At 37.7% G+C, this 23,850-nt stretch overlaps 1 protein-coding gene across 1 annotated transcript in view; it reads left to right on the top strand.

Moving 5' to 3' along the window:
* The window catches only part of ALiX (programmed cell death 6-interacting protein-like protein AliX), a 162,409-nt gene extending 146,750 nt beyond the window's left edge, over positions 1–15,659 (top strand). The window contains exons 15-16 of the mRNA XM_083115790.1: positions 6,324–6,566; positions 14,996–15,659. Coding sequence (XP_082971916.1) covers positions 6,324–6,566; positions 14,996–15,084 — 332 coding nt within the window. The 3' untranslated portion in view covers positions 15,085–15,659. The remainder of the gene's footprint in view (positions 1–6,323; positions 6,567–14,995) is intronic.
* Positions 15,660–23,850: the final 8,191 nt, after the last annotated feature.

Here is a 23,850-nt window from a genome sequence, read left to right as displayed (position 1 = left end):
ATTCGAATGTCATTCCAAAATGCTAGCAAATAAAATAAGGGCAAACTACACATTATTGAAAAGTTCCATACTGCGTATGAAATGCAAAGTTGGCATTGTATTTTCTGCTTATTTCAAGTTATTTAACGGCAAATTTCTATTTCTATTGTTAATGTATGTTTTCCACTTACATCGTAATGTCAATCTTCTGTCGAGATTTGGAAAAAGAAAAACATTTTACACAGATTCCAGTGTTTCTTTAAGAGTTAACATCAATTTTGCTATTCGCGCCCATGCTATGTAGCTGGATGTTTAGGCTGGCGAGACAGCGTTGTCACATTTCAGGATTCCGGCCTCAATGAAGCAGGCCGTGGTCTGAGGCAAGCCTTAGGAAAGGAAATTTCATGGAACTCTTGAAGTTAATTTCAAAATGAGGCGATATTATTTGGAAATGTATTGAACTTGAACCTTAAAATGCAAATTACACTCAAAATTTGATTCAATGCAAATTAATCTGCGTAATGTCCACACTTATTCTCAGCGAAATAAGCCAAGAAGTGGAAGAAACATTGAGAGAAAAGAACAGGACAGATATTTGTATCGGGGGCGGGTAAAATAATGCTTTTTAGGATTTGCCATCCTTCAATCATTAGTTGCAGGTTCACTTTTCGCGCATATCAAAATCAAAGAACATATTTCCGAAATTATTTCCAAGAACTCCATAGATGCCTGTAATTGTGTAGCACAAACATACTTTGGAATGGTAGAGTGAGAGGTGCACCAGGGTCAGAATATTTGTTGAATTATGATACAACTGGGACCTGTTTCAGATTTTTATTCCTGTGATATCATTTCCCTGAAAGGTGAAGTGCAAAATTTGCCCAAAACTCTTCAACGTTACAAAGATGGAAGGAAAGTAGCCAACTTAATGAATTTATTCGATATCCTAGGAAAGTATAAATTGACATTTCAAAAGGTTCACACTCTAGTTGTATTCTCTGCAACAATCTCAGTTTCCAATGCAGTCTTTTCAGGAGTTGAATATTGTTTGAACCAGTGGAGGATAACACCCTTCTCTTGTGGGTAGTGAAGGATGAGTTTCATTAATATTTGATTAGTTATAGTTTAGTTTTTATTAGTGTCAAGCATTACTTATAGATGGCTCAGTAAGGTCCCAAATTTGGTACATTACGCAATGGTTTAGATACCACTTTAAACTGTAAGTGCAGTACTGATTAGCATAATTCTTAGAAGTTTGGAAATCAATAATGATGCCATTATATATTGTCAAAATAATTTTTTAAAAACCTTAAGCCTAGCTGCTTTTCTATGTGGATCTGGTCCACCTTGCCCCCTCCTCCCTAATGTCACCACAGCTTTATATTGGGTGCCTCGAGCAACACTCAACATTGGAGCAAAGGGAGATTCTAGGTTGGTCGTATTTTATGGCATTTCCAAGATCCAGAGTTGAGTAGCAGGCAGCTACAGCTGATGATAATTGTAAACTTGAAGTAAATGATGTGCCATTTTTTTTGTGAACATTGAGTTTTTACATGAACAATTATGTACCTAGGTATATGCCTTGCTCTAGAACATACAGCAGAATCAGTGTCCACAGATGATCCTGTTTAGTTTTGTTAGATGATTGTATATGGTAGGATGTGCTCTTTATAGTATCAAAGAAATTCAATAAAACTCATTTTCCTTGAAAGTTTGTAAATGGCACTTACATTCTTATTTACTTAAGTCCACAGTTGGCTATCATGTTGCGATGCTTTTCACACAACACCTCAAAGTTTGACTGCCGACCTCCATGGTGGAGTGGTTAGCACACAGTGCTGCAACACTAGGGGTCGCACGTTCGAATCCCAACGGGGGGGAGGGAAAGAGTTTCTCATTCTGGCAAAAAACCATCCAATTCCATGTAAAATTAATCAATATTTTGCCCTCAAACGGAACTTATAAAAGGATTGAGCCTGGCTAACCTAGTTTGAATTTCTCAAGCAACATTACAGCTGGTATCTAATGAGATAATATACATTGCCAAGAGCAACATAATTTAGTCAAGTAAAATTTTCATTTTAATATGAAAGAAAATTAAGTTGTTATAACGATAATACAGTTAAGTTGATCAAATTGCATGATAAGAAACCCATAGATGTACAAAAAATAATTATAAGTATTCTTAATTGTATAAAGAAAAATCCAATTTTTGGAATATATACAGGGTGATCCCATAACTTCAGACAAGTGTGATTAGTCTTTGGGAGAGAGGTCTTTGGGGTCGGGCCAATTGTAAAACTTGAATAGTTGGAAGTAACAACAGCAATAGTAAAAATAGATAAAGAAATTAAAATATAATTGTTGTTATACAATAAATATTATAAGCTACTAAGTTTATTTAAAATTATTATCATTATTATTATTATTTAAACAGAGAGGCTCTACTACTCGATCTAACAGACGAGTGAATATCCAGCATAACTGTTATTTCATGCCTTTGTTGATATTTCATAAAATTAGTGTACTGAAATTCACAGTCATTGTATTTTGTTATTAACTTTTGCATACCTCATTCAAGAAAAGGTTGTAAAAGTTAGAGGAAAATTTTACTAATAAGGTTTATGTTGTGCAAGCATGGATCCACGGGGAGGGCGATTGCCCCAACAAAACTGCCAAGTTTATGCTCATGAAGGGCTTATCAGAACTGGACCTACAGTTAAAATTTGGATACAAATCACTGCGGTATGCCTCAAAAGGTGAACGAACCCGAGACTCCCTTACAATATCTGTCTTCCAGCACTCACAAATAATAGCTCTCATTTCTGAACCAACTTCCTAAAAAAGTTTGTGTTTTTGTTTCTTCGCAATATTCTTCCGAACCATTCTTTGATCCATACATTTCTTTGCTTCCAGCGTGCAAATATTTTACAGTTTGCCGCTTAATGTCCGAGAGGCGTTCTCCAGCTGGTGGAATCACGGCAGGGTGAGATTCCACCGACTCCCTTTAAGTCACTTGGTGGGAGGGAGGGCAGAGGGGGAAGGAAACACTGCTTCTGAGAAGCGGTGATTCCTTGGCCAGGGTAACCTCCTTCTGGAGAGAGTCCGACGGTCGCACTCTCCACCTCCAGAGTCTGTACCGTTCCCTCGGCTGGCGCCCTCTTCTGCCATTCTTCCCCAATGGCCTTTGTATCGTAGGAGCTGTGTTGTTTACGACAGAGAAATTTATCAGGAACGGGAATACTGTGTACACAAATTACGTACTGAAAAGGGAAGTAGCGAAAATATATCTGAAAGTGCGCAAGAAGCAGGGAAATGTGAATGTAAACCAATTCCATGTTAATTCTCATTTTACATTTGCTTCTGTCTTCCTCATCTCTGCTATTTGAAGAGAATTTGTGAAAGGGTAAAGCTTAAATATTGAAGATAAAGATAGTTAATTAAAATTTAAACTAAAAATTCAAGAAATTACACAGACCTCCATGGCGGAGTGCTTGGCACAGCTTCCCATGATGCCAGAGGTACAGGGTTCGAATACCAGCCTGGGCATGGGCGTTCTTTGTAAATGTCCCTTCATCAATTTCATCATATCATTACTCATTGCGATTAGCCAAAAGTGGCAGAAAAGTGACGTAAAATAACCTAACTCAATCAATCCAATAACATGGATTATTTCACTTCGTTGTTTTCATATTGTATGTTACAGGTTGTTTTTTATAGGTTTATTATTAGGGAGCAAAAGTTGATGAAATGTCATCTTTTTTCTGACATCTCGGACACGATTCCTATTAAATATACACAATATTACACTTCATCTAGAACCCAAAAAAGGTAATTTTAAAGTGAATTTTTTTGCCAATTTTCAGGTTTTCGGTCATTTTCCCCGATTTTCGGCATTTTCCAGTCATTTTTTGCAATATTTAGTGTATTGTTTTGTCATATTTTGTCACTTCTTTCATTTTGGTAATATTCTTGAGTCTTTTCACCGAGGTGAACATAGGCCTATATATCTCTTGCAGGATTGCAACTTACGAGCAAAAGAAATGCTGAACTGGTGACAGTCTTTGTTATGTTGGGTGAAACCACCAGGTGTCCGTCTGGTGCAAACTCAGATTTAAGACCAGATAAGGAGAGGCTGGAAATACCCAGGCCAGACGGTGAAAAAATTATTCGGTTGTTTCCATTAGAAATCCTTGTTGCATATTTCAATTGAATGTGCATGTCGTATCATTTGGTGCCTTTTTTTGAAAGCAAGATTGCATTTTGTTTAATTTCCTTTTCATTTCAATTTGTAACCTGAAACTAACAAATTTAATGGTCATTTTTTGTATTTTTTACGTTATTTTTTCCCATTTTTTAGGACATTCTATAGGTCATATACCTATATTTTGTAGGTCATCAACTTCCGCTCCCTATTTATTATACTTTCTTCATTTATTATTAGATTAACTGCAATCACAACAATTAATTGATAGTGATCGTATCAATAAAGTAAAATTTTCCAGACATATATTTTTAAATTCTGTATGGATGCTGAGGTAAATTTGCAGGGAGACTTCAGGAGTGGGTGGATGAATCAAGGGTCGGAGATTAACCGCTCGTTAAAACCAGCATACGCCCCTGGTATTTTCATTTTCATTTTGCTTGTTTACTTTCCCCCTTACATGTTGCCAACCCTTGACGATAGTTTGTCCTTTCTCGTATATTAAGAACATTTATATGTTTTTACATAATATTAATTTGTATTAGATTTAACTATATCACACCAAGCACAATTGTTTCAATTAATTTGTGTATCATTTGTGTATTTGTTTTCATTTTTTTTATTTTCTATTTTTTTTAGTGTGTAGATGAGCCTTTGTTCCCAATTTTGAATTTTTCTTTTTGTGTCTTCATTGTTTCTTTCTTTCTTCTTTGTTTTTTTTTATTATTGTACAAACTTTTAGTATGTATGAATCTATTTAGGTGTGTATGTATCCATTGGGGTTAGGTGGTAGAACAGATGCAGGCTGAACGTCGCCCTTTCATAAAGGAAAATTGAAATTGAAACCTTCACTTTGTAACAGTTCACCGTGCCAATGGATAGAATTACGATAACCATATATTCCAGCCCTGGACATCTATTTTTGCAAAACGATAATCTGCCTGGAAGTTAGCTTCTTCTACATAAAACAGTGCAAGTGTAGGTTAAAATTGATTCTCGGTGAGGTGAAGTACCTGACTGAAATTCGCCCCTCCCAACTGCAACTTCTGAATCTGCCACTGATGTTGTGTGATTCTTCACCTAATTTTTGGAATTTTGAAAATTCGAACAGTTTATTTTGTTGATTAAATGGTAGAATATGAAAACACAACCTGGTGCCTGTATTTTTTATTCAATTATTTTTGATGTACTGAAATTTTTACTGAGGGTATTCTGTTAAAATACTAACTAAATGAACTTTAATTCTGTTAAAAAAAAAAAAACAACTTGAAATGAACAAAGACAATATCCAGGCGGTCAATGGGCCCATTCAACACCATCCTCTGATGCCCTCAACACACACCGAAAGTTAGCCAGTGTTGTACGACGACATGCTGTATGCATAGGCATAGCTACGGGGTGTGCCGGATGTGCCTAGGCACACCCTAATGGACTGCTTTATCAAAGAGAATTAAATACAGATATTTCAATAAGAACGGCAGTTTGTAAGAAGTTGAAAATATCATTACTTGGTACAAACTTGTGCATTATCTCTGATGAAACTAGTGTCTATAGATTTTCGATTTTTTGATGTCATTGGAGAAAGAAGATATTTACTGCATTCTACTCTGTACTACAGTGCTTTTCTTCTATACCTGTCACAAGCTGCACGTGTGAGAGAGCTTTCTCCAAGCTTACCCAAGTTAAAACTAAATTAAGAGCAACTCAGAAGCAGGATAGATTGGAAGCCCTGCTCTTGCTATTTGTGGAACAGGAAAAAGCTTCGTCTATTGATGTAAATGAAGTTATTGATGAGTTTAAGAACATTGTACCTTTTGACAGACGTCTCTCGTTATAGATGACGTGTATTTTGATGTATTTGTTTGTAACATTTATGAACATTTTGTGTGTGTGTAATTTCTATGCAATTTGATTTTTTTTCTACTACATATATTAAGAAATTTCCAACACTGTCATTTAGTGAATTTATATTCCTTTACAAACATCAGTGCAGTTAAAGAGCCAAGTGATTGTGTTGCAAAATATGCTATTAAAAAGGTACAAGACCTTATTTTTTTTTCTTTGTGCACACCCAAATATAAAGTTCTAGCTACGGCTATGGCTGTATGACTTACTTATTCATAAATTTGTACCATTGCAGGAGGTGCAAGACAACCCCCTCCGAGGCCACCCCCACCTGCCATGACTGCATCGGCAGCCTCAACCACCTCGGCAACACCAGGGCAACCTATGACTGGAACACTGCCTTACCCTACGTACCCCCAAGGTATGCCTATGCCATATGCACCACAAGCCGCTTCACCGTATCCAGCTTATATTCCACCTCAGCTGCCATCCGGCTACAATCCTTATGCACAAGCAGCAGCCAACTACGGCCAGCAAGGTAGGGCATGCTCTTCTCTATTGGTTAGCATGTATTGATGGAATGGATTTTTTTCTTTTAATACTTTGGCTTATGCGAGTGTTTGGTTTTAGATTGGTAAGGTTGTAGCTTCTTGTACAGGTGATTGCATGACAAAATGCTTTTGCTTCCACAGTATGCCCTGGAGAATAACTTCACTAAGACAGTTTGGCTATAAATGAGTAAGAGCGTGAACGTGTGTGTGAGAATGAGTGTTTAACCTGGCAGGATGCATGCTCTCCACTAGGACATAAGGGTGCTTGCTGGGTAAAAGATACCCAGAAGAGAAATTACTTTCATGTTGAGGGGAATAAACAACGCGGTTGATAATAGAAGACGGAAGCAAGTTACTAAAGATATATCCGCGAAACTTACTTGTAAATGTTCTATTAATTTCGGTGGCCTCTGCCACCATCCACTCGGAAACTCGATAAGTGGATGGTGGCAGAGGCCACCAAAATTAATAGAACATTTACAAGTAAGTTTCGCGGATATATCTTTAGTAACTCGCTTACGTCTTATAGAAATTACTTCTTGAGCCCAAATTTTCATTGTTTTAAGGCATTGATGAATCTAATTTTATTAAGTTCTAATATTTTTATCTCGTTACGCAAAGCTAAAGTTGAGAAAAGATGCAAAACAAGTTGGTAAAAAGAGTGTTCTCTGTAAAGACGCATGCTGGGTTAAAGATACCCCAGAAGAAAATTTACTTAAGTCCGAACTGTTTTAAAGCATGTTAATGGTAATGCCTTCATTGGTTAATCTACTCTTATGAATCACACAATTGATAGAAATGAGAAAGAAAGCATATGTTGAAAGGTATGAGCATGCACTGGTTGAAATTTACCCGGGCAGTGTTGCTACAGCCCTGCAAGTGGAAGTAGGGAACTAACTCAACAGCCAATTCAAGGTCCCAAAACACTGAATGGTTCACTGGAAACATACCGAGACTCGGACACTCATAGGAAGTGATCACAAAATATATTTCAAAATTGGCTGGGTGTATCATTATGGGGTTAAGGTGTGTACCAGCATTGTTGTACATTCTTGTTAATGGCATGCATTGCTTATTGTACTTGCATTTCAATGCACTAAAGATGCCTCCCCGATGGCATAGTGGTAACGTTGTTGCCTTGTAATCAAGGGCTCCCAGGTTCGATACCCTGTGGAAGAACATAATGGTTTGGATCCCGCTTTAAACTGTAGGTCCAGTTTCAATTAGCCTTTCTGTGCATAAAGTGGACTTAAAACAACATTTCAATCAATCAATACAATAAAATTGTATTTGTTATGTAATAAACATGTATTTCTTGAAATGGTGACTTTTCACTATATACTTGTTGTCCATTTGCTGATATTTGCTACTTAATTTGTTTTACACATGTTGACAATAGTTCTGAGCAGTAGCGGCAACTATGATGGGTAGTGCCAACGTGATCAAGAAATCAAAATAAAAACTTCCGCAATGCCCACCCCCTCCATGAGGTTGCGCCACTGGCCAAGATGTTTATCCTCACTAATCCGGTTCATCTTTTCCCTAAAAACACAACAATTACAAGAGCCGCTGCTGGTTCTGAGTAACAATAGTTGGAATATAAGGGGGTAGATAGTTTTGAGGGTTCCTGTGTTGCCAAATGGTTAGCACTCTCACCTTTGGTGCAAGTGGTCCTGAGTTCAATTCCCACTGGGAGTCCCTAAAATTTTGGCATTGACACAGCATCATGAGGACAATTCGGGTGCTATTTGAAATTTGAAAAGAAGAAGCCGTCTTCGGTCTCAAAATTCAGAAAACGATGGCGATGGGAGTAGATGCGCTGGCCATGGCTCATCCAATGAAAAAGCTGCTCTGGAAGGTCCTGTAGTTGAGTTTAGACAGTTTTGAATTGTTATCAATGACAACTTTCAACTCTCATTACTAAAATGTATTTTAACCTGTAAAAAAATCACATTGTTTCTTGTAGCAATTATCAGATTATAAAATACCAGCATATATTGAAATTTCACTAATTCTTGAAATACATGCTTTACATTTTGTTATTCTTAGTGAATATTCATAATTCATATAACCTGTTTTTGTACGTGTTGAAAATATGCATTTCTAGTTGAATTATGAAATACAAATAGTAGAGAATAGCAGTGATATTTTGCGAAAATGTTGTTCGTGTCTTCAGACTGATGGAATTCTCTTTGCATCTTTGCATATTCTTAATTAGATAACACTTAAGTCTTTTGATTTTAGTTTCACATTTTATATTCACAAGCCGTCATCAGTTAGTATTATTTATGTATTTCCAATTAATTTTACTGCATTAATAAAAAAGAAATTTGTGTGAGTGTGAGGGGGCAGGCAATCGATAATTCTCGACTATTCAAAAATAGTAACAGTAATAATTATTATTGTGCTTATGATTATTTTATGAAATAATAATTATTATTGTGCTTATGATTATTTTATGAAATAATAACTATTATTGTTGTATCCTTGAGGAGACTTTTCTACAAATGAGGGTATCACAGTTGCTTGTTTTATCTAGATTTAGTTTACTGAGATGCATAGTTTTTCTATTTTGTTGTTAATATTTAACAAAAAACACATTAAAAGTTGGGACGAAATTTTTGCCATAGTGTTTATGTTGTGTTACGTCTTGCATAACTCTATAATTTTTGGAATTATGAAAAGCATGAAACCCTTTATTATTTGGTTTTAATGGCAGAAGATTGAAACGTAAATTGGTAATGGCTTTTTACACTGTTTTTTTTTACTCCCTTCGAATTTAGGCATTTTTACTTAGTTATTCTGTTTGAAGAAATAACTAACTGAACTTTATTTCCACTATTAAGAATAACAATAACAAGCTTTCTGTTTATTTTTTAATTGAAATAAACAATGCCAATTTCTAAGGGGGGTCAATGGACTGTAAATACATAGCAGCATGTTCTTGTATGCTTTTTTGATTTTTGATATTGTGAATGTGACTAATTTGTATATGTTTCTATTTTAATTTGCCTCAAATCATTCAAAAATGCAACCTAATGATTCATTGACTCACTACACACATATTTAATTTTTTAAGTAAAGCAGTATGTGTGAGAGGAAAAGGTCGTACTAGGGCTGAGTTGAGACTAGTGGTAGCATTGTTGCCTTGTAATCAAGGGGTCCCAGGTTTGATACCTGGTGGAGGCACATATTGGTTTGGATCCCACTTTAAACTGTAGGTCCAGTCCTGATTAGCCTTACTGTGCATAAAGTGGACTTGAATACCAAATCAATCTATCAATCAAACTAATACAAATTCAGGATGTCTATTGGCCAGGAATTCTGCATGAATTTAACATGAAATTTCTTCACATGTTAAATTAGAGCATGACCTAGTACTATGAATCCCATAAATATAGAAGTTCGCAAAGATTAAGATACATATTTGTCAATGTTATTTTTTGCCAAGAAGTGGAGGTTAATTCAACATTAGTGTCTAACATTTCAAGTACATATGAGGGGCATACAATAAGTTCATGCCCTGACCCACTTCCAGTAGTGGTATCGGTAAATTTCTTCCATCACTTTTCGACATTGTCTGCTCCCGAGTGCCAGGCACTTAACGTCATCATTTTTCTAACACTGCAATTTACATTAGAATATAATGTTCTGTCTAGCTCCTGTAACCACCCCTCCACAGTGACATCAGGAACATTATGAAATTTCTTACCACGCAGTTCTTCCTTTAGTTTAGGAAACGGGTACTAGTCACTCTGGGCCAGATCTGGGAATAAGGTGGATGTTGCAAGCCACAGGATTGTTTAGCCATAGTTTAATAAGTTTATAAGATTTTAGTAGTATTGCAACCATTTGTGGCCTGTTTGTTGAGTTTCCATCACATCCAGAGGCGCAACCACGAATTTTTGTCTGGGGGAGGGCAAGTACCAGGATAAACGTACCAATAATAATAATAATAATAATAATAATGTTATTATAACATTATTATTATTATTATTATTGACTTGCTTTATTTTACTTTGCTTCTTGTGCCACTTTTGGCTAATTTGCAAAAATGGCATGATGAAAATGATGAATGGATACTCACAAATATCCATGCCCAAGCCAGGATTCGAACCCAGGACCAACATTATTAGTACTATTAGTAGTGGTAGTATCAAAGATGTTATTATCCTTCTTATATTATGCAAGAAGGGGGTAGAAGTTTGTGCTAAAGCATTTGTGCTCGAACAAACTATTTGAATTATTTTTTTAACACGTTCAATTTCACATTAATAACGGAAAACAAGCACATAAACTATTTTTGAAAGACAGAAAATGCTTGAGAAATGCATTCCAAATATAATTATTTTTTACATTAACATAACTTTCATGCACGATATATGTTTCACATATATGCAACATGTACACTAAATTGTGTACGTATTCAAAGTTTCTTTAACAAATATTATATACAGCATATATTATTTAAATACATTACACAACCAATACATCAATCTCACAATAAACCAACAGCAAAAATCACATACATTGTCTCTCAAATGTGCCCGCTCCCTTTCCTCAAAGCAATTGTTCATGCATTTAAAACAAATTAGGACAAGTCTTATTTCTCTGTCTGGTGATTTACAATGCATTACAGCAACAAACATAAATTGCGAGCGAAGCGAGCAAGAACATTTTTGGATCCAACTTATCGCAGGCTGAAATCAATAGGTATTAATTTAATAGGATGCAAATAATTTCACGGAACGCCATGGCATTATATCATTTCCAACTTTTGTGTCTCCCCGATGGTGTAGTGGTGTGATTAAGGGGTCCCGGGTTCGATACCCGGTGGAGGAACGTTACGGTTCGGAACCCACTTTAAGCTATAGGCCCAGTATCAAGTAGCCTTTCTGTGCATACTTTAAAAAAACAAATCAATCAATCAATTTTACACCTTTTTTTCATTTAGATCGTTCGGCGCTCAGGTTCGTCTCCTGCCGTTCCCTAGCTACTGTTCTGAACTTTTACGAAAAGTATTTTCATTTGCATAAAATTTGAAGTTGTGGGCGGTAATTGCTCCCTGCAGGTACACTTGGCCGTCTGTGTTTGCCCTCCCTCCCTAGAACTCATGCCCCCCCCCCATTGTTGCGCCACTGGTCACATCAGTGATTAGATTTAAATTGATACTTTAAAATTCTTATATAACTAACTGATCAACTCAGCCCTAGATGAAACTTCACGTGCAGTGTTTCTTTCAGAAAATTTGCTCCGGAGGGGCATTCCAGAGAACCGGGAGGGCATTGTGAATCTCATCTGTGAAATACAACATATGAGAGTTTAACATTGAGAATTACCAGTGGTTGCTCGGGGATCGTCAATGAACTTGACGCTGAGCGTTACACATGGGAAATGACGTACAGTAACAACAATAAAGTAGGATGTGGTGACCTAAGTGTACTTAGTAATTGAATGTGGAAAGACAAGAGATTTTTCATTTTTATTGTCTCCCTTTTTTTATTATTATTATTAGTCTGTTGTCTAACATTTACAAATATTATCGTGTGCAATTGGCATTACAATAGTAAATAGTAAATTACAAAACATCACCTACTTTTACATTTTATCATCCAGAACAAATTCCACAATATTAAAACAGGAAAAATATTACAATTATTAAACTCAACAGAACACATCATGCAAGTCTTAAGATGGCATGAAGAATTTACAGCAATCTTATCCTGCGACCTTTCTTCGTGGCAAATGAATTTACTGTTTCTCCAGAAAATCATCAGTTGGAATCTTAGGTCCCTCAATGCTTATCATGCAATGCATCAAAGTTCCTGGTAGATTCTACTTCTTGTCCTAGTTACTATCCTATGCATAGCACTGAAAGACCTTTCTACGCCGGCTGTCATTACGGGAATGGTTAGAAGGACTTCACACAGTTTTTTCAACTCGCAATATCGCATGTCAGATTCAAAGATTTTCAAAAATGGATTGTCACCTGTATATATTCCATTATCAAGCATCGACTTGACAAAAAATTTGTATGACTTAAGGTCAGCAAAAACACCTTCCACCTTAAGCATGGGGAAATTAGCACAAAACATTTTGACTTTCGTGTCTTGTAAAACTACTACTGACTGAAAGGTTTCAAATTGACTTGCAAATCTCATGGTATCAATAGATTGATCGTTGAACCTGTTTTCGTATTCCTTCGTCCCACAGAAAGTTTTCCTAGCATCTTCATCAGCAACCAGGTGCGCTTCAGATCCGATATTCTTCAGTTCGGTCCGAATACTTTTTTGCAGATCACTGTTGATTTTTCACACTAATTTGCAATATCCTGCAAATGCAATTTGGTTGAAGTAATTATAGGGATGATTTTGGCCAGACTCAAATCCTTCTTTTGCAAAGCATTGCTGAGGATAGAAAGTGCACTGAGGATTTCATTCAACACATTTCAGGTAATAATGAAACTTTCATTTCTGATATCCAGCAAGAGAGGAGATAAGGCTAGTGCGGTTGCCAGTTTTATTCTGCTTCTTCTGTAAGATTGGACAAGTGTGGGTGTTGTGATTTACAGAAGGAAATATAGAGGCAAAAATATTTGACACACAAAGTAATGCGGTCCGATGGTAGCAGAAAAGTTTTATACTTTGGTTTTGTTGTACAATTTTGTCTGGGGGGAGGGGGGTAGATTCCCTCCGGGGGTGCAGCACCCCCGAATAGGTGCCTGAAAGAAACACTGGTCACGTGTGGTCAGATATACTGGAGCGACAGTGATTTTTCCTCTCTTCATTTGATTGCATTCACGCACTGTTCTGCACCATCAGATTCAAATTTATGAACTTTCATTTGGAATGCAAGTAATTCTTGATGAGAGTATTGCACGTTACTTGCAGAATCACAAATAAAGGACATGCATGGTGTTATGATCAAGAACTTATTTTGTTATGGAAAAATATTAGGGCTGAACTGATACGAATGCTGATATGTCGATATTGACCGACACCAGTGATATTGGTATCGGTCGGAATTTATTTACCAATACCTACGGATACTTTTCCAGCATTTTGGTCCTCCACGAACTCTGAAAAAATGCCATGAAACACTTGTGAAGAGTAATTATCCTGAAAGTTATGCAAAATTTGAAGTTACCTTTTATTTTGCACCAGTTTTGTGTGAAAAAACTGAATTTTGTAATATGTAATTTAATATTACGATGTAATTCTCAAATACAGTAAAACCATGTTAATCTCGACTAATGGGGTGGGGGGGATAAGTTCACCGGTTTAACGAAAGTCTAGATTAACTGAAATAACCTAAAAGAACAGTAGAAAGTGCATTAAAACTCCGTTTATTATGGTGTATTTAAAGGGCATAGGCCCAAATATACAGTACAGTACAAAGCCTGCGGGAAACAGAATTTCATCAGTGGTTGACTGCCTTTTCTTTGGGAAGTTCTCTTGTTGACTTCTAGCCACATTTAAAACCTTGCATTTTTTTTTGAGCAAAGTCCGGCTTATTGGGGGTCCGGATTAAGGAGGTTTTACTGTATTTAAAGCATAAATCCTGATAAATTGATGCATATAATAATTAGAGAGTAATATTTAAACACTAATATTAATCTATATTTTGAACAGCTTTAATTTTTACAATCTGAAGCATCGGTATTGCTATCAGTTGGAATCAGTGAGATTGGTTCAATGTGGTATCGGCTCAGCCCTAAAAAATATATAATGTATTGTGAAGGAAGGGCTATGCATATCTTGTTTTTCATGGAGACATGCCATTAGGGATGAAGCACTGTAAGGAACATGTGAGTGTATAATAAAGTAGCTGGTTACCTCGCATTGCCCGGGTCTTTATTTATCCCAATCTTCCATTAAAGTTGTCCGTGGGAGAGACTTGGCGATCTTAAATCCACTCCGCAGTACTTAATAGACTGCCCCCGTGACTTAATGATCGTGATCCAGAAAGCAAGTGTGTGTCTGTCTGTCCTGTCCTGTCTTGTCTGTCTGTCCATCCTGTCCTGTCAGTCTGTCTCTCAAATTTCATCGTGAATGTCAGCAATTAGCTTAGCTACTTGTTGTGGTAGGTGGCAGACTATATCCCTCCAACTGTGGCTATATCACTCCACGGGAAAAGGATCCCAGCCTGGTTAGCGATGGTCAACTGGGAGCATAAACGGAGAGATGCCACCTGATTGGCCCACCACATACACCGGACTCCTCCCACACAAGCACATAACTGCCATGTATCTGTATTGTGAATCACAAACTAACTTATACAATTATTTTCCTGTAGTTTACGGTTTTTACAAGCATAAGAAGACAATGCAAGCAATGCGTACATACAAGAAAAAAATAACTTGATACAATTATAGTTGATCATAAATCTTATTGTAACATATGGTTTATCATTTCAGGAGCTTACCCATACCCCTACCCCCAGGCACCCCCAGGCTACCCATACCCTTACCCACAGCAGCAGCAACCACCAAACCAGGGTTGGTAAGAATCGACGCACGAGGGGTTGCCCAGAATAAAACCTGGACACCAGTCTTCGTTGAAGTGAATTGTTGCCGTGCTCAACAAAGAAACTAATGATGCCATTATTGTATAGGATAATTTTTACACGTGGGCAAATTTTTGGACCTTGTCCTGTAATTATAAACACAGGAATTGGTTTTAGTATAGTGTGTAAAAAAAAATATTATTTTAATTTGAAATTTTGGTAATGAAAAACGCCATTTGTTTCTTTGTTGCAGGTTTAAAAAAAGACTGCAATTTTTTCTTTACAAATCTCTTGATTTCTAGATGAGTTGTTTATGCAAAAGCACTATATCAAAAAGTTTGGCAAATATGTAAGTGAATACTGAAATATATTATTAACAATGCTTTTTACATGTATATAATATTACATTTGATTCATACATGATCATAAGAATCTACAAGAATTGTCATGACAGTGCCTATGATCTGTGTTTTCTGTTAACAGCACGTGATGTGTGTCACATGCATTTCTCTGGAGATTTATTTTCTATTGTGTATCATGTATAAATATATATAAACAATAAATAAATATAATATTTCTTTATGCTTTATATCAAATTTGTTATTTCCTTCCACTAACAATAGTCGCTTTTTTTAAACTCTAAGTAAAGTACAGGGTTATTACAAATGATTGGAGTGGTTTCATGAGTTTGCTGTATCTATAATATTTGACATATTGCCATGAAATTTTACAGTAATATAGAAAAACTCAAAAAGTTGTGTTAGGACTCCTTAGACTACATTGCAAGTGCTCAATATGTCTCCCGTTACTGATTCTGCAGATATCGAGTCTATATGAGTTTCTTCACTCACTGGAGGCCGACCCGTTGATTTCTCCTTACAGAGGCATCCCGTAGTTGTAAACTGTGCATACCATCACTGAATGGCAGTGGCGTTTCGTGGCCTCAGATTTGGCCGGGGCTTATTTTTTAAAGAATTTAAAATATAATGACAATTCACATGAATTACAAAAAATAGGTATTTTTTTCTTCTAGACTACAAAACTGGACTTACTTTTTTGAAAGAATTTAAAATGTAATGACAAATTACACGAATTACAAAAAAACGGGTATTTATCTTCTTTTAAACTACAAAACTGGACTTACTTTTTTGAAAGAATTTAAAATATGATGACAATTCACATGATTACAAAAGAAACGGGTATTGTTGTGAAACATACCTTTCTACGAACGTTGACTCCTGTTCTTCTGCTCAGCAAATTTTGTTATTACTTTTTTGTTGAAGCCCTCTATGTTTGAAATGTATTCTTTCTCTATTGTTAGCAAGTGCCAAGGCATTTGGTCTGTCTTGTCCCATTGCATTTCTTAAGTATGTTTTAATATGCTTCAATGTGCTGAAACATCGTTCAGATTCAGCTGTTGCCACTGGAGTTATTAAAACTATGTTTGTCATTTTTACTGTTTCTGAAAAGGTACCCTCTAAATAATTTTAAATAAAAAATGAATGCAATCTACTGATAGAGTTTATGTTTTTCAACTCTTCACTACAATAAAGAACACGAAGTTACCTCTTCTATGAAGGGATAATAAATCTGGGAAGATGCGTCTATTTAAAGATTGTTCTCTTTCATTATGTTAGAGCAAGTTCATGTCGACCACAGAATTTTAAGCAGTCGATAATTCTATTTAATATATGCCTATTTTTCCAGACATTGTGTCTTGTAATTGACAGCCTATGTCCTTCATCAATTTGTGTTCGAACATCAACCCTGCCAAACTCACTCAAACATAGCAAATGATAGCCACCACAACACTACAGTACAACACGCGAGATCAAACGCGACGTGAAGGAAGTAGCCCTGAATCAGCACTCAAATCATGGAGCTGGCACTTGGTGCATCTTTCTTGAACTTTGTTCTAAACTGTCGTTGCACTGTTTGACCAACTGATACACACGAAATTCCAGCACAGCGTAAGCTTCCTCAGCGCCTGTCGCCATCTTTACTCACTGCTCAGTGCTGCACTCTCCCGACAGAAATACGAAACACACCTGCAAGAGATGAAAACTTTTTGAGTTTTTGTATATTACTGTAAAATTTCATGCCAATATGTCAAATATTATAGCTACAGCAAACTCATGAAACCACTCCAATCATTTGTAATAACCCTGTATATGAAAGGTTTTGAAGATTTGGATATCTGATCCTAATGGTTTCACATAATAAAAATCCACATATTGGATTCCAGATGAGGGATTCTGGTATTGGATTGAGGATTCAGATATTGCATCGTGGTTCTAAGATTTGGATACTGAATCCAGGAATCTTGATTCAGATAGACAACAGGATGAGAAACGGCAGTACATAAGCATTCAATCTTAGAACCTCTGGCTTCGTAAGCTGTGAATAACGTGTTTAGTGAATGAACACTGTTGGTGTTCATTTTGGCACTCAATCTTAATGTGTGGTGTGATTTTTGCTTAAGTACCCAATAGTCAGCCTCACTTCCATGTAGTTCACCCCAGTAAAATGCTTTTCTGCAGGAAAATAAGGCTCTGACGTCTTGGCCTACAGTTCAGTCTGTATGGACTGTCTTGTGTTTTGTGCCGAATGCCTCTTTACAGCCTCAGCTTTTAATCTAGGTAAGGAGATGTTAGTCCTTAGAGACATGTGTTGATTTTATTTATGATAAGGGATGTGAGCCCATATAATGTGATGGAGCAAATAGCCCCAAGCGCTGACACACCCACATTTATCATCACTTCATTCATTGAATCATTCATATCTTGGCATGTATTTTGTAACGTTATTATGTTCACCATTAATCCATTTCTTTGTTATTCCTGAAGCAAGTTTGTCTCCATTTCTTTCTATTGATTAAACTATTTCCTGTTTATACACGCTATTGCATGTGCTGTGGTTTCGGCAATTCAGAGAGAAAGCTTCATATATACTTTTTCTTTACAATGTTCAATATAAAAGTAGAAATTAGATTTTTTTGAATCTCAGTACCATATTTTAATATTCAGGGTGGTGCATATTGTATCTACCAATAGAAGTTGGTAACCCTGTCAGAATGCAGGTCTGCATGCGCAGAAGTTCCTCATGCTTAGGCAGCTGCAAGTCTCGCAACTAGTCTGCCATGGAATGTTGGCCAGTTCATACATGAATCGTGGTAGTAGAGGCTTTCATCCGAACGGGTCCCATTTTGGAGATGCAGTAGGTACTGCACTGGGAAGCATCAGGGTGCCAGAGAATCCGCCTTCTTTGACCTGCAAACTTCTGTTTCTGCACACTGACATTGGCTCTCTATTGTGAGACACATTGTATCATGTTGTGACGCTCTGGCACTGGTTGATGGCGACCCTCATTGGGCCTTTATCGCAGTGTCTCCTGCGTCTCCTGAATGGGACCCGTTCGGATGAACGCCTCTACTACCACGATTCATGTCTGAACCGGCCAACGTTCCATGGCAGACTAATTGCGAGACTTGCAGCTGCCTAAGCATGGGAAACTTCTGTGCATGCGCACTTGTGTTCCAACGGGGTTGTAACTTCTATTGGTAGATACAATATGCACCACCCTATATGTGCCCTATAAAAAACTAGGCTATCATGAAAGTAATATCGTGATGAGTAGTTTTCAAGTTATTTGAATTAATTTGCTGCCATAGTGTGGAATAAAATATACCCAATTAATGAGTCATAATTCAGTTAATTGTACAGCAAAATTATCATAATTTTTTAACCCTCCATTAGATGTGTGGGGTATCTGTCTCCCATCGATATATTCATTGCAAGATTGCAACACTGTAAACTATACTGCACATGATTGCTTTTGTCTAGCTGCACATTCTTTATTTGTCTTTGTTCTAAGCTCAGTTGCACTTTCTAAATATATGACGTAATGGTATAAAGTTAATGTCAGTCACATGCTTGGGGGTACATTTATCCCCCATGTGCCTAATTACGTAACAAGAAGAATATCAATGCATTGAAAGACAGAGCACACCACCGATTCAGATGTTATACAGAAGTGGGTCAGTGAGGACATGTAGCTATGTGTTAGTGACAAAAGTGAACATGAAAGTGATTATGTGACCGAGATTGAACATGGAACTGCTTCGGTTGTTACGTATTTAGGCATGTTGAGAACATGTATACCCTAAGTATAGAACTAACATATTATGTTGTCTAGAAAATGCGGAAGAAAATTGCAACTGATCTTAGAAGAAATCAAAGAAAGAACGTTCAGCATGCATGCGCAGCATAATTCAGTATATGTCATATATTGAAGATAGTTAAAGTGTTGTGGGACAGCCAGTGGCGGCAATTTGGGGGGGGGGGGGGCTGCCCAAACTTATTATCGCTTTTGCTCCCTCACTATACTAAACCTTATCTGCAAAGGGAAAATAAACTGTCCTTGCCCCCCCCCCCCCTCCACACACCAGGTTTGTAACCCAATCACCGCCACTGGCGACAGGTGTACCCCACATGCCTAAGTATGTTACAGAAAATGACGCACCTAACACAGGGTCAAATCATTGGTGTCTGTAATGGTAGGGATAGATAACTCACGGCTGAGGCCACTGATCCCTGGTGGCAGCTCCAAAATGTCATTGTTGACCCAGAATGTTCAGGACAATATCACACTATTCTAGGAAGCCAGAAAACAACAGCAATTGGACTTGATGTGGTGCCTTCGCTCTCAATGGCTTGTGGCACCAATGATTTAGTATGTTAGGATAGTATTCAGAAATAGATTTCACTACAAAACCGAAGAACACTCATGGTCGAGACCATAATAAAGTTATTGTCCCTATGTATCAGGATGAAGTTTCCAAATCGCACTGGCTTCTACCAACAACAAGAGGGTAAGGCAATGGGTTCACTAATATCACTAGGGAATGGAACTTTAGGTAAATAAATGTTGTTTTTTTTTTGCGATAAGATAGAGACCCTCGTTTTTGCCAAAATTCTGATCATAGCCTTATATGTCAACACAGCAAATTTTATTTTACATGAAAACATATTTTCCAGTTTTCCGTATGTAAATACATATTTTGCAAATTTTCATTTTAAATACATAAAATCGCTCATTGACTTCAGCTACAACCTTGGTGACAATGAAGTTCGACCAGAAAGGAATACGTGATTAAATGCACAGAGGCATAGGCGGTGGAATGGGTGACCCGCAGAAGTGACGCATGTGTGTAAGAGAAGGCGTGTGAGCAGGCAAGAATCGTGATCCCAGCATGTTGCACCGAAGGTCATGTAAAGAACGAAAACTGGGAACTATACGCGTGACATTGAACTTCGACCAGGCACCAGACCCATACGGAAAATTCCAGATAGTGGTGCATTCGACGGAAGCATGACGTCACGGACACGATAAGGGAGTCCGCCGTATATAAGCGCGTGCTGTGCACCGAGGAACCGCAGTGCATCATCACCATGGCCAGGGGCAAACCTATTGACAACACCGTGAGGAGAAGAGTGGTTGAGTTGCAACGGGATGGATTCAGTGAACGGGAAATAGGGCGCCAACTGAACTTACCAAAGTCAACCGTCCACTGCATCATCAAACACCACCAAAATACGGGTACTACAGAGCCAGGTAAGGCCCCCGGTCGAAAACGCCTGCTGAGCATGGTTGACCTACGGATATTTAGGCGCTATATCCAGACCAACAATCATGTTTCTGTGTCCGAATTACGACTGTGGACTCCAGAACGCTTTCACATTGAAGTGTCAACCAGAACCATTCGCCGTTACCTACAGCGATGCGGTTACAGAGTGTACAAGGCGAAACGTAAACCCTTCCTTTCCATGTTGAACAAAGGCAATCGACTACGGTGGGCACGAATGTACCGGGGATGGACATTTCGGCAGTGGAACAGGGTTTTGTGGACGGACGAATCCATTTTCAATGTTGTGTACGGGAAAATATGGAAAACAGTCATTTGTCGGAAGGAGGAACATAATGAAGCAAAATCAATGCACGTCGGGTACAGAAACCTGCGTCAGTGATGGTATGGGGATGCATGACGGCATCTGGGGTTGGCCCACTACACGTCTGCGAGGGCATTGTGAATGCACACGCCTATACATGCATACTGGAGCGGCATCTTCCCACAGTGCGAAGGCACCTGTTCCACAGGCGGCGTCTCATCTTTCAACACGACAATGCCGGGCCTCATACAGCGCGGCTGACAAGAGAATGGTTGACTCGCCATCACGTGCGAACTCTGCCATGGCCACCATCGAGTCCCGACCTCTCGCCCATTGAGAATGTGTGGCGTGTTCTTAAGCGACGTGTGAAACAGAGGGGACCCACGACAGTGGCTGCTCTTATCGCCTGCCTGCAGGAGGAATGGCGCCACATCGATGTGGAATACCTTGAACGTCTTGTCCGCAGCATGCCCCGACGCATTGCCACAGTTATTCGCCGACGGTGCGGCGTCAGACCATGGTAAACAGGATCCCCTCTAACAGTGGTCGAACTTCAATGTCACGTGTAGATGGACGAAAATGTTTTATTTTGTGGGGACACCATACATTGCTGCGTTGCAGCGGAAATTTATGTTTTCCTTTGTTCCATGTAGCCTGCTGAATAAAATATGTTCAGCATATGCATGTGTTCTCCTTCTTTCACAACGCACTCCTATATTTGTGACTGGTCGAACTTCATTGTCACTAAGGTTGTACTTGGAAATCCACGAAGGAAAAATGTTTATTCTCCTCACCTCATTCAATATCGAGTGTGTTAGGTTTGTTTTGTCTTTGAACATGCTCGCTGGCAGACTTCTGGCGCTTTGTCAACGATCCTATTGGCCGAAAATATTACACCCACTGGATTTAATGCACAAGTGCTAATGTCTAAATGTACAGAATTTGTTGGGGAAAACCAAGGTTTTCAAACTTTGTGCCAAATTGCACGTGTTTTGGAAGAGGAAGCTTTGGAAAACTTCAGCGTTAGTGGCATTTCGTGCTTCAAATATGCAAGAATTGTTTCTTGTGACGTGGAGCGATCTTTCTCACAATATAAGATGCTTTTTAGAGATAATCGTCACAGATTTACAATGGAGAATTTGGAAAAAACTATGGTGATCCACTGCAACTCTTTCAAAAAATAGCTCACTAAGAGGTAAGCATTTAGAAACTGATTTCAAATGTTTAAAATGCATGTAATATTTTGTTTGTGTTACCAAATGTTTTTTTTATTTTTGTCACATTATTTTCCTGTTTTTATCACATATTTTCAAGATTTATGACACATAAAAAAATAAATATTTTTAAGATTTTTAGCACATAAAGTTCCATTTCCTAAATATCACCAATACTTCCTAACATACACAAGGAACGCCCCAGACAGACTGCTCTCAACCAAAGCACAAGAAAGTCCAAGACATGAGTTAGGTATGTACATGTAATATGGCCACACACTATCGAATTGTTGTAACAGGTTGCTTTTCCTATCGGTGGCAAAAAATGAGCTCTCAGTGAATCGTGAATAGGCATACTATTTATAATTTTTACAACAGTTGTCTGCACCTAAACCCCAAATCTCTTTTATGCCACTTCATGACAGGATATGTCCAATTGTGCTCAGGAAGGACATAAGTAAGTGGAAATCTTCCCTTCGTAGGACCACTTTGAATAAGTCCTTTCTGCGGCTGCAGATACAAGTTCCACAGCTTTCCAGTACAATGGGTGGACGAATGTCACAAAACATATCTAGGCAACAGTGAAAGCAAAGCACAGGAAGATTCATGTGAATTCTCTAGAAGGAATTCTAAGCAAATGTAATTTTTCAGAGTTTCAAATATCATAGCAGTCTTTCGAAAGGAGAGCAAATTTCGAAAATGCCAAGAGATCCAGACCCGTTGTATTGTCGCTTTTGTGGTTTATATCTTGATCGACTAGTGTCCCTTTTAAACTCCAACCAATACCCTAGCAGACAGATGGATATTTCCATTGAGGATGCATGGGATATATATCCCAGCACCACATGACAGCAATTAACGTGCCATTTCTTGAAAACTAGACACGATATTTCAGTAATGTCTTTTGGTTGATTGAGTTGTTGTTTTAAGTCCAATTTATGCACAGAAAGGCTAATTGGGACTGGACCCACAGTTTAAAGTGGAATCCGAACCACTGTGCCTGCCCCGGATATTGAACCCGGGACCCCTTGATTACAAGGCAGCGACGTCACCACTAACTACGCCATCGGAAAGGCCCAGTTTTTTCTTCTTCTCATTATTACAGTATGTAACATTCTTATTCGTACACACCGATTTTCAAAGAAAATACTTTTATATCTGAAAGGAAATACACTCTTTTGAAATTGTTTCTTTACAATTCAATAACAAATATCATTAGGAACATAAAATCTTACGCAAATTCTGTATAACCAATGACAATAATAAATTAAATGAAACTGAAAGAGAAACATGTCATTTTTTGTACAACTTTAATATTCGTACACTTAATAATATAAAAGAAAAAGTATAACAAATCAAATTGACTGACAGTTCTAATACTTTGATGCATATCCTTTGGCTTTAATTACCGCTTGACACCTGTTCTTCATAGAATGAACCAGTTTCCGACATGTTTCAGAGCTTATTTTATTCCACTCGGCTTGCACAACAGTTTTCAACTCTTGTTTGGACTTGACGCCTGCTTTATGGACTCACCTCTTCAAAATTGCCCATAAATGTTCAATGGGATTTAAGTCTGGACTTTGAGCTGGTGTTTGTAGTAG

The sequence above is a fragment of the Lepisma saccharinum genome, assembly GCF_977018435.1.
Source record: "Lepisma saccharinum chromosome 15 unlocalized genomic scaffold, izLepSacc3.1 SUPER_15_unloc_1, whole genome shotgun sequence".
NCBI classification, from domain to species: domain Eukaryota; kingdom Metazoa; phylum Arthropoda; class Insecta; order Zygentoma; family Lepismatidae; genus Lepisma; species Lepisma saccharinum.
The sequence above is the reverse complement of the archived record's forward strand: the minus strand, read 5'-3'. Positions and strand labels throughout refer to the sequence as shown.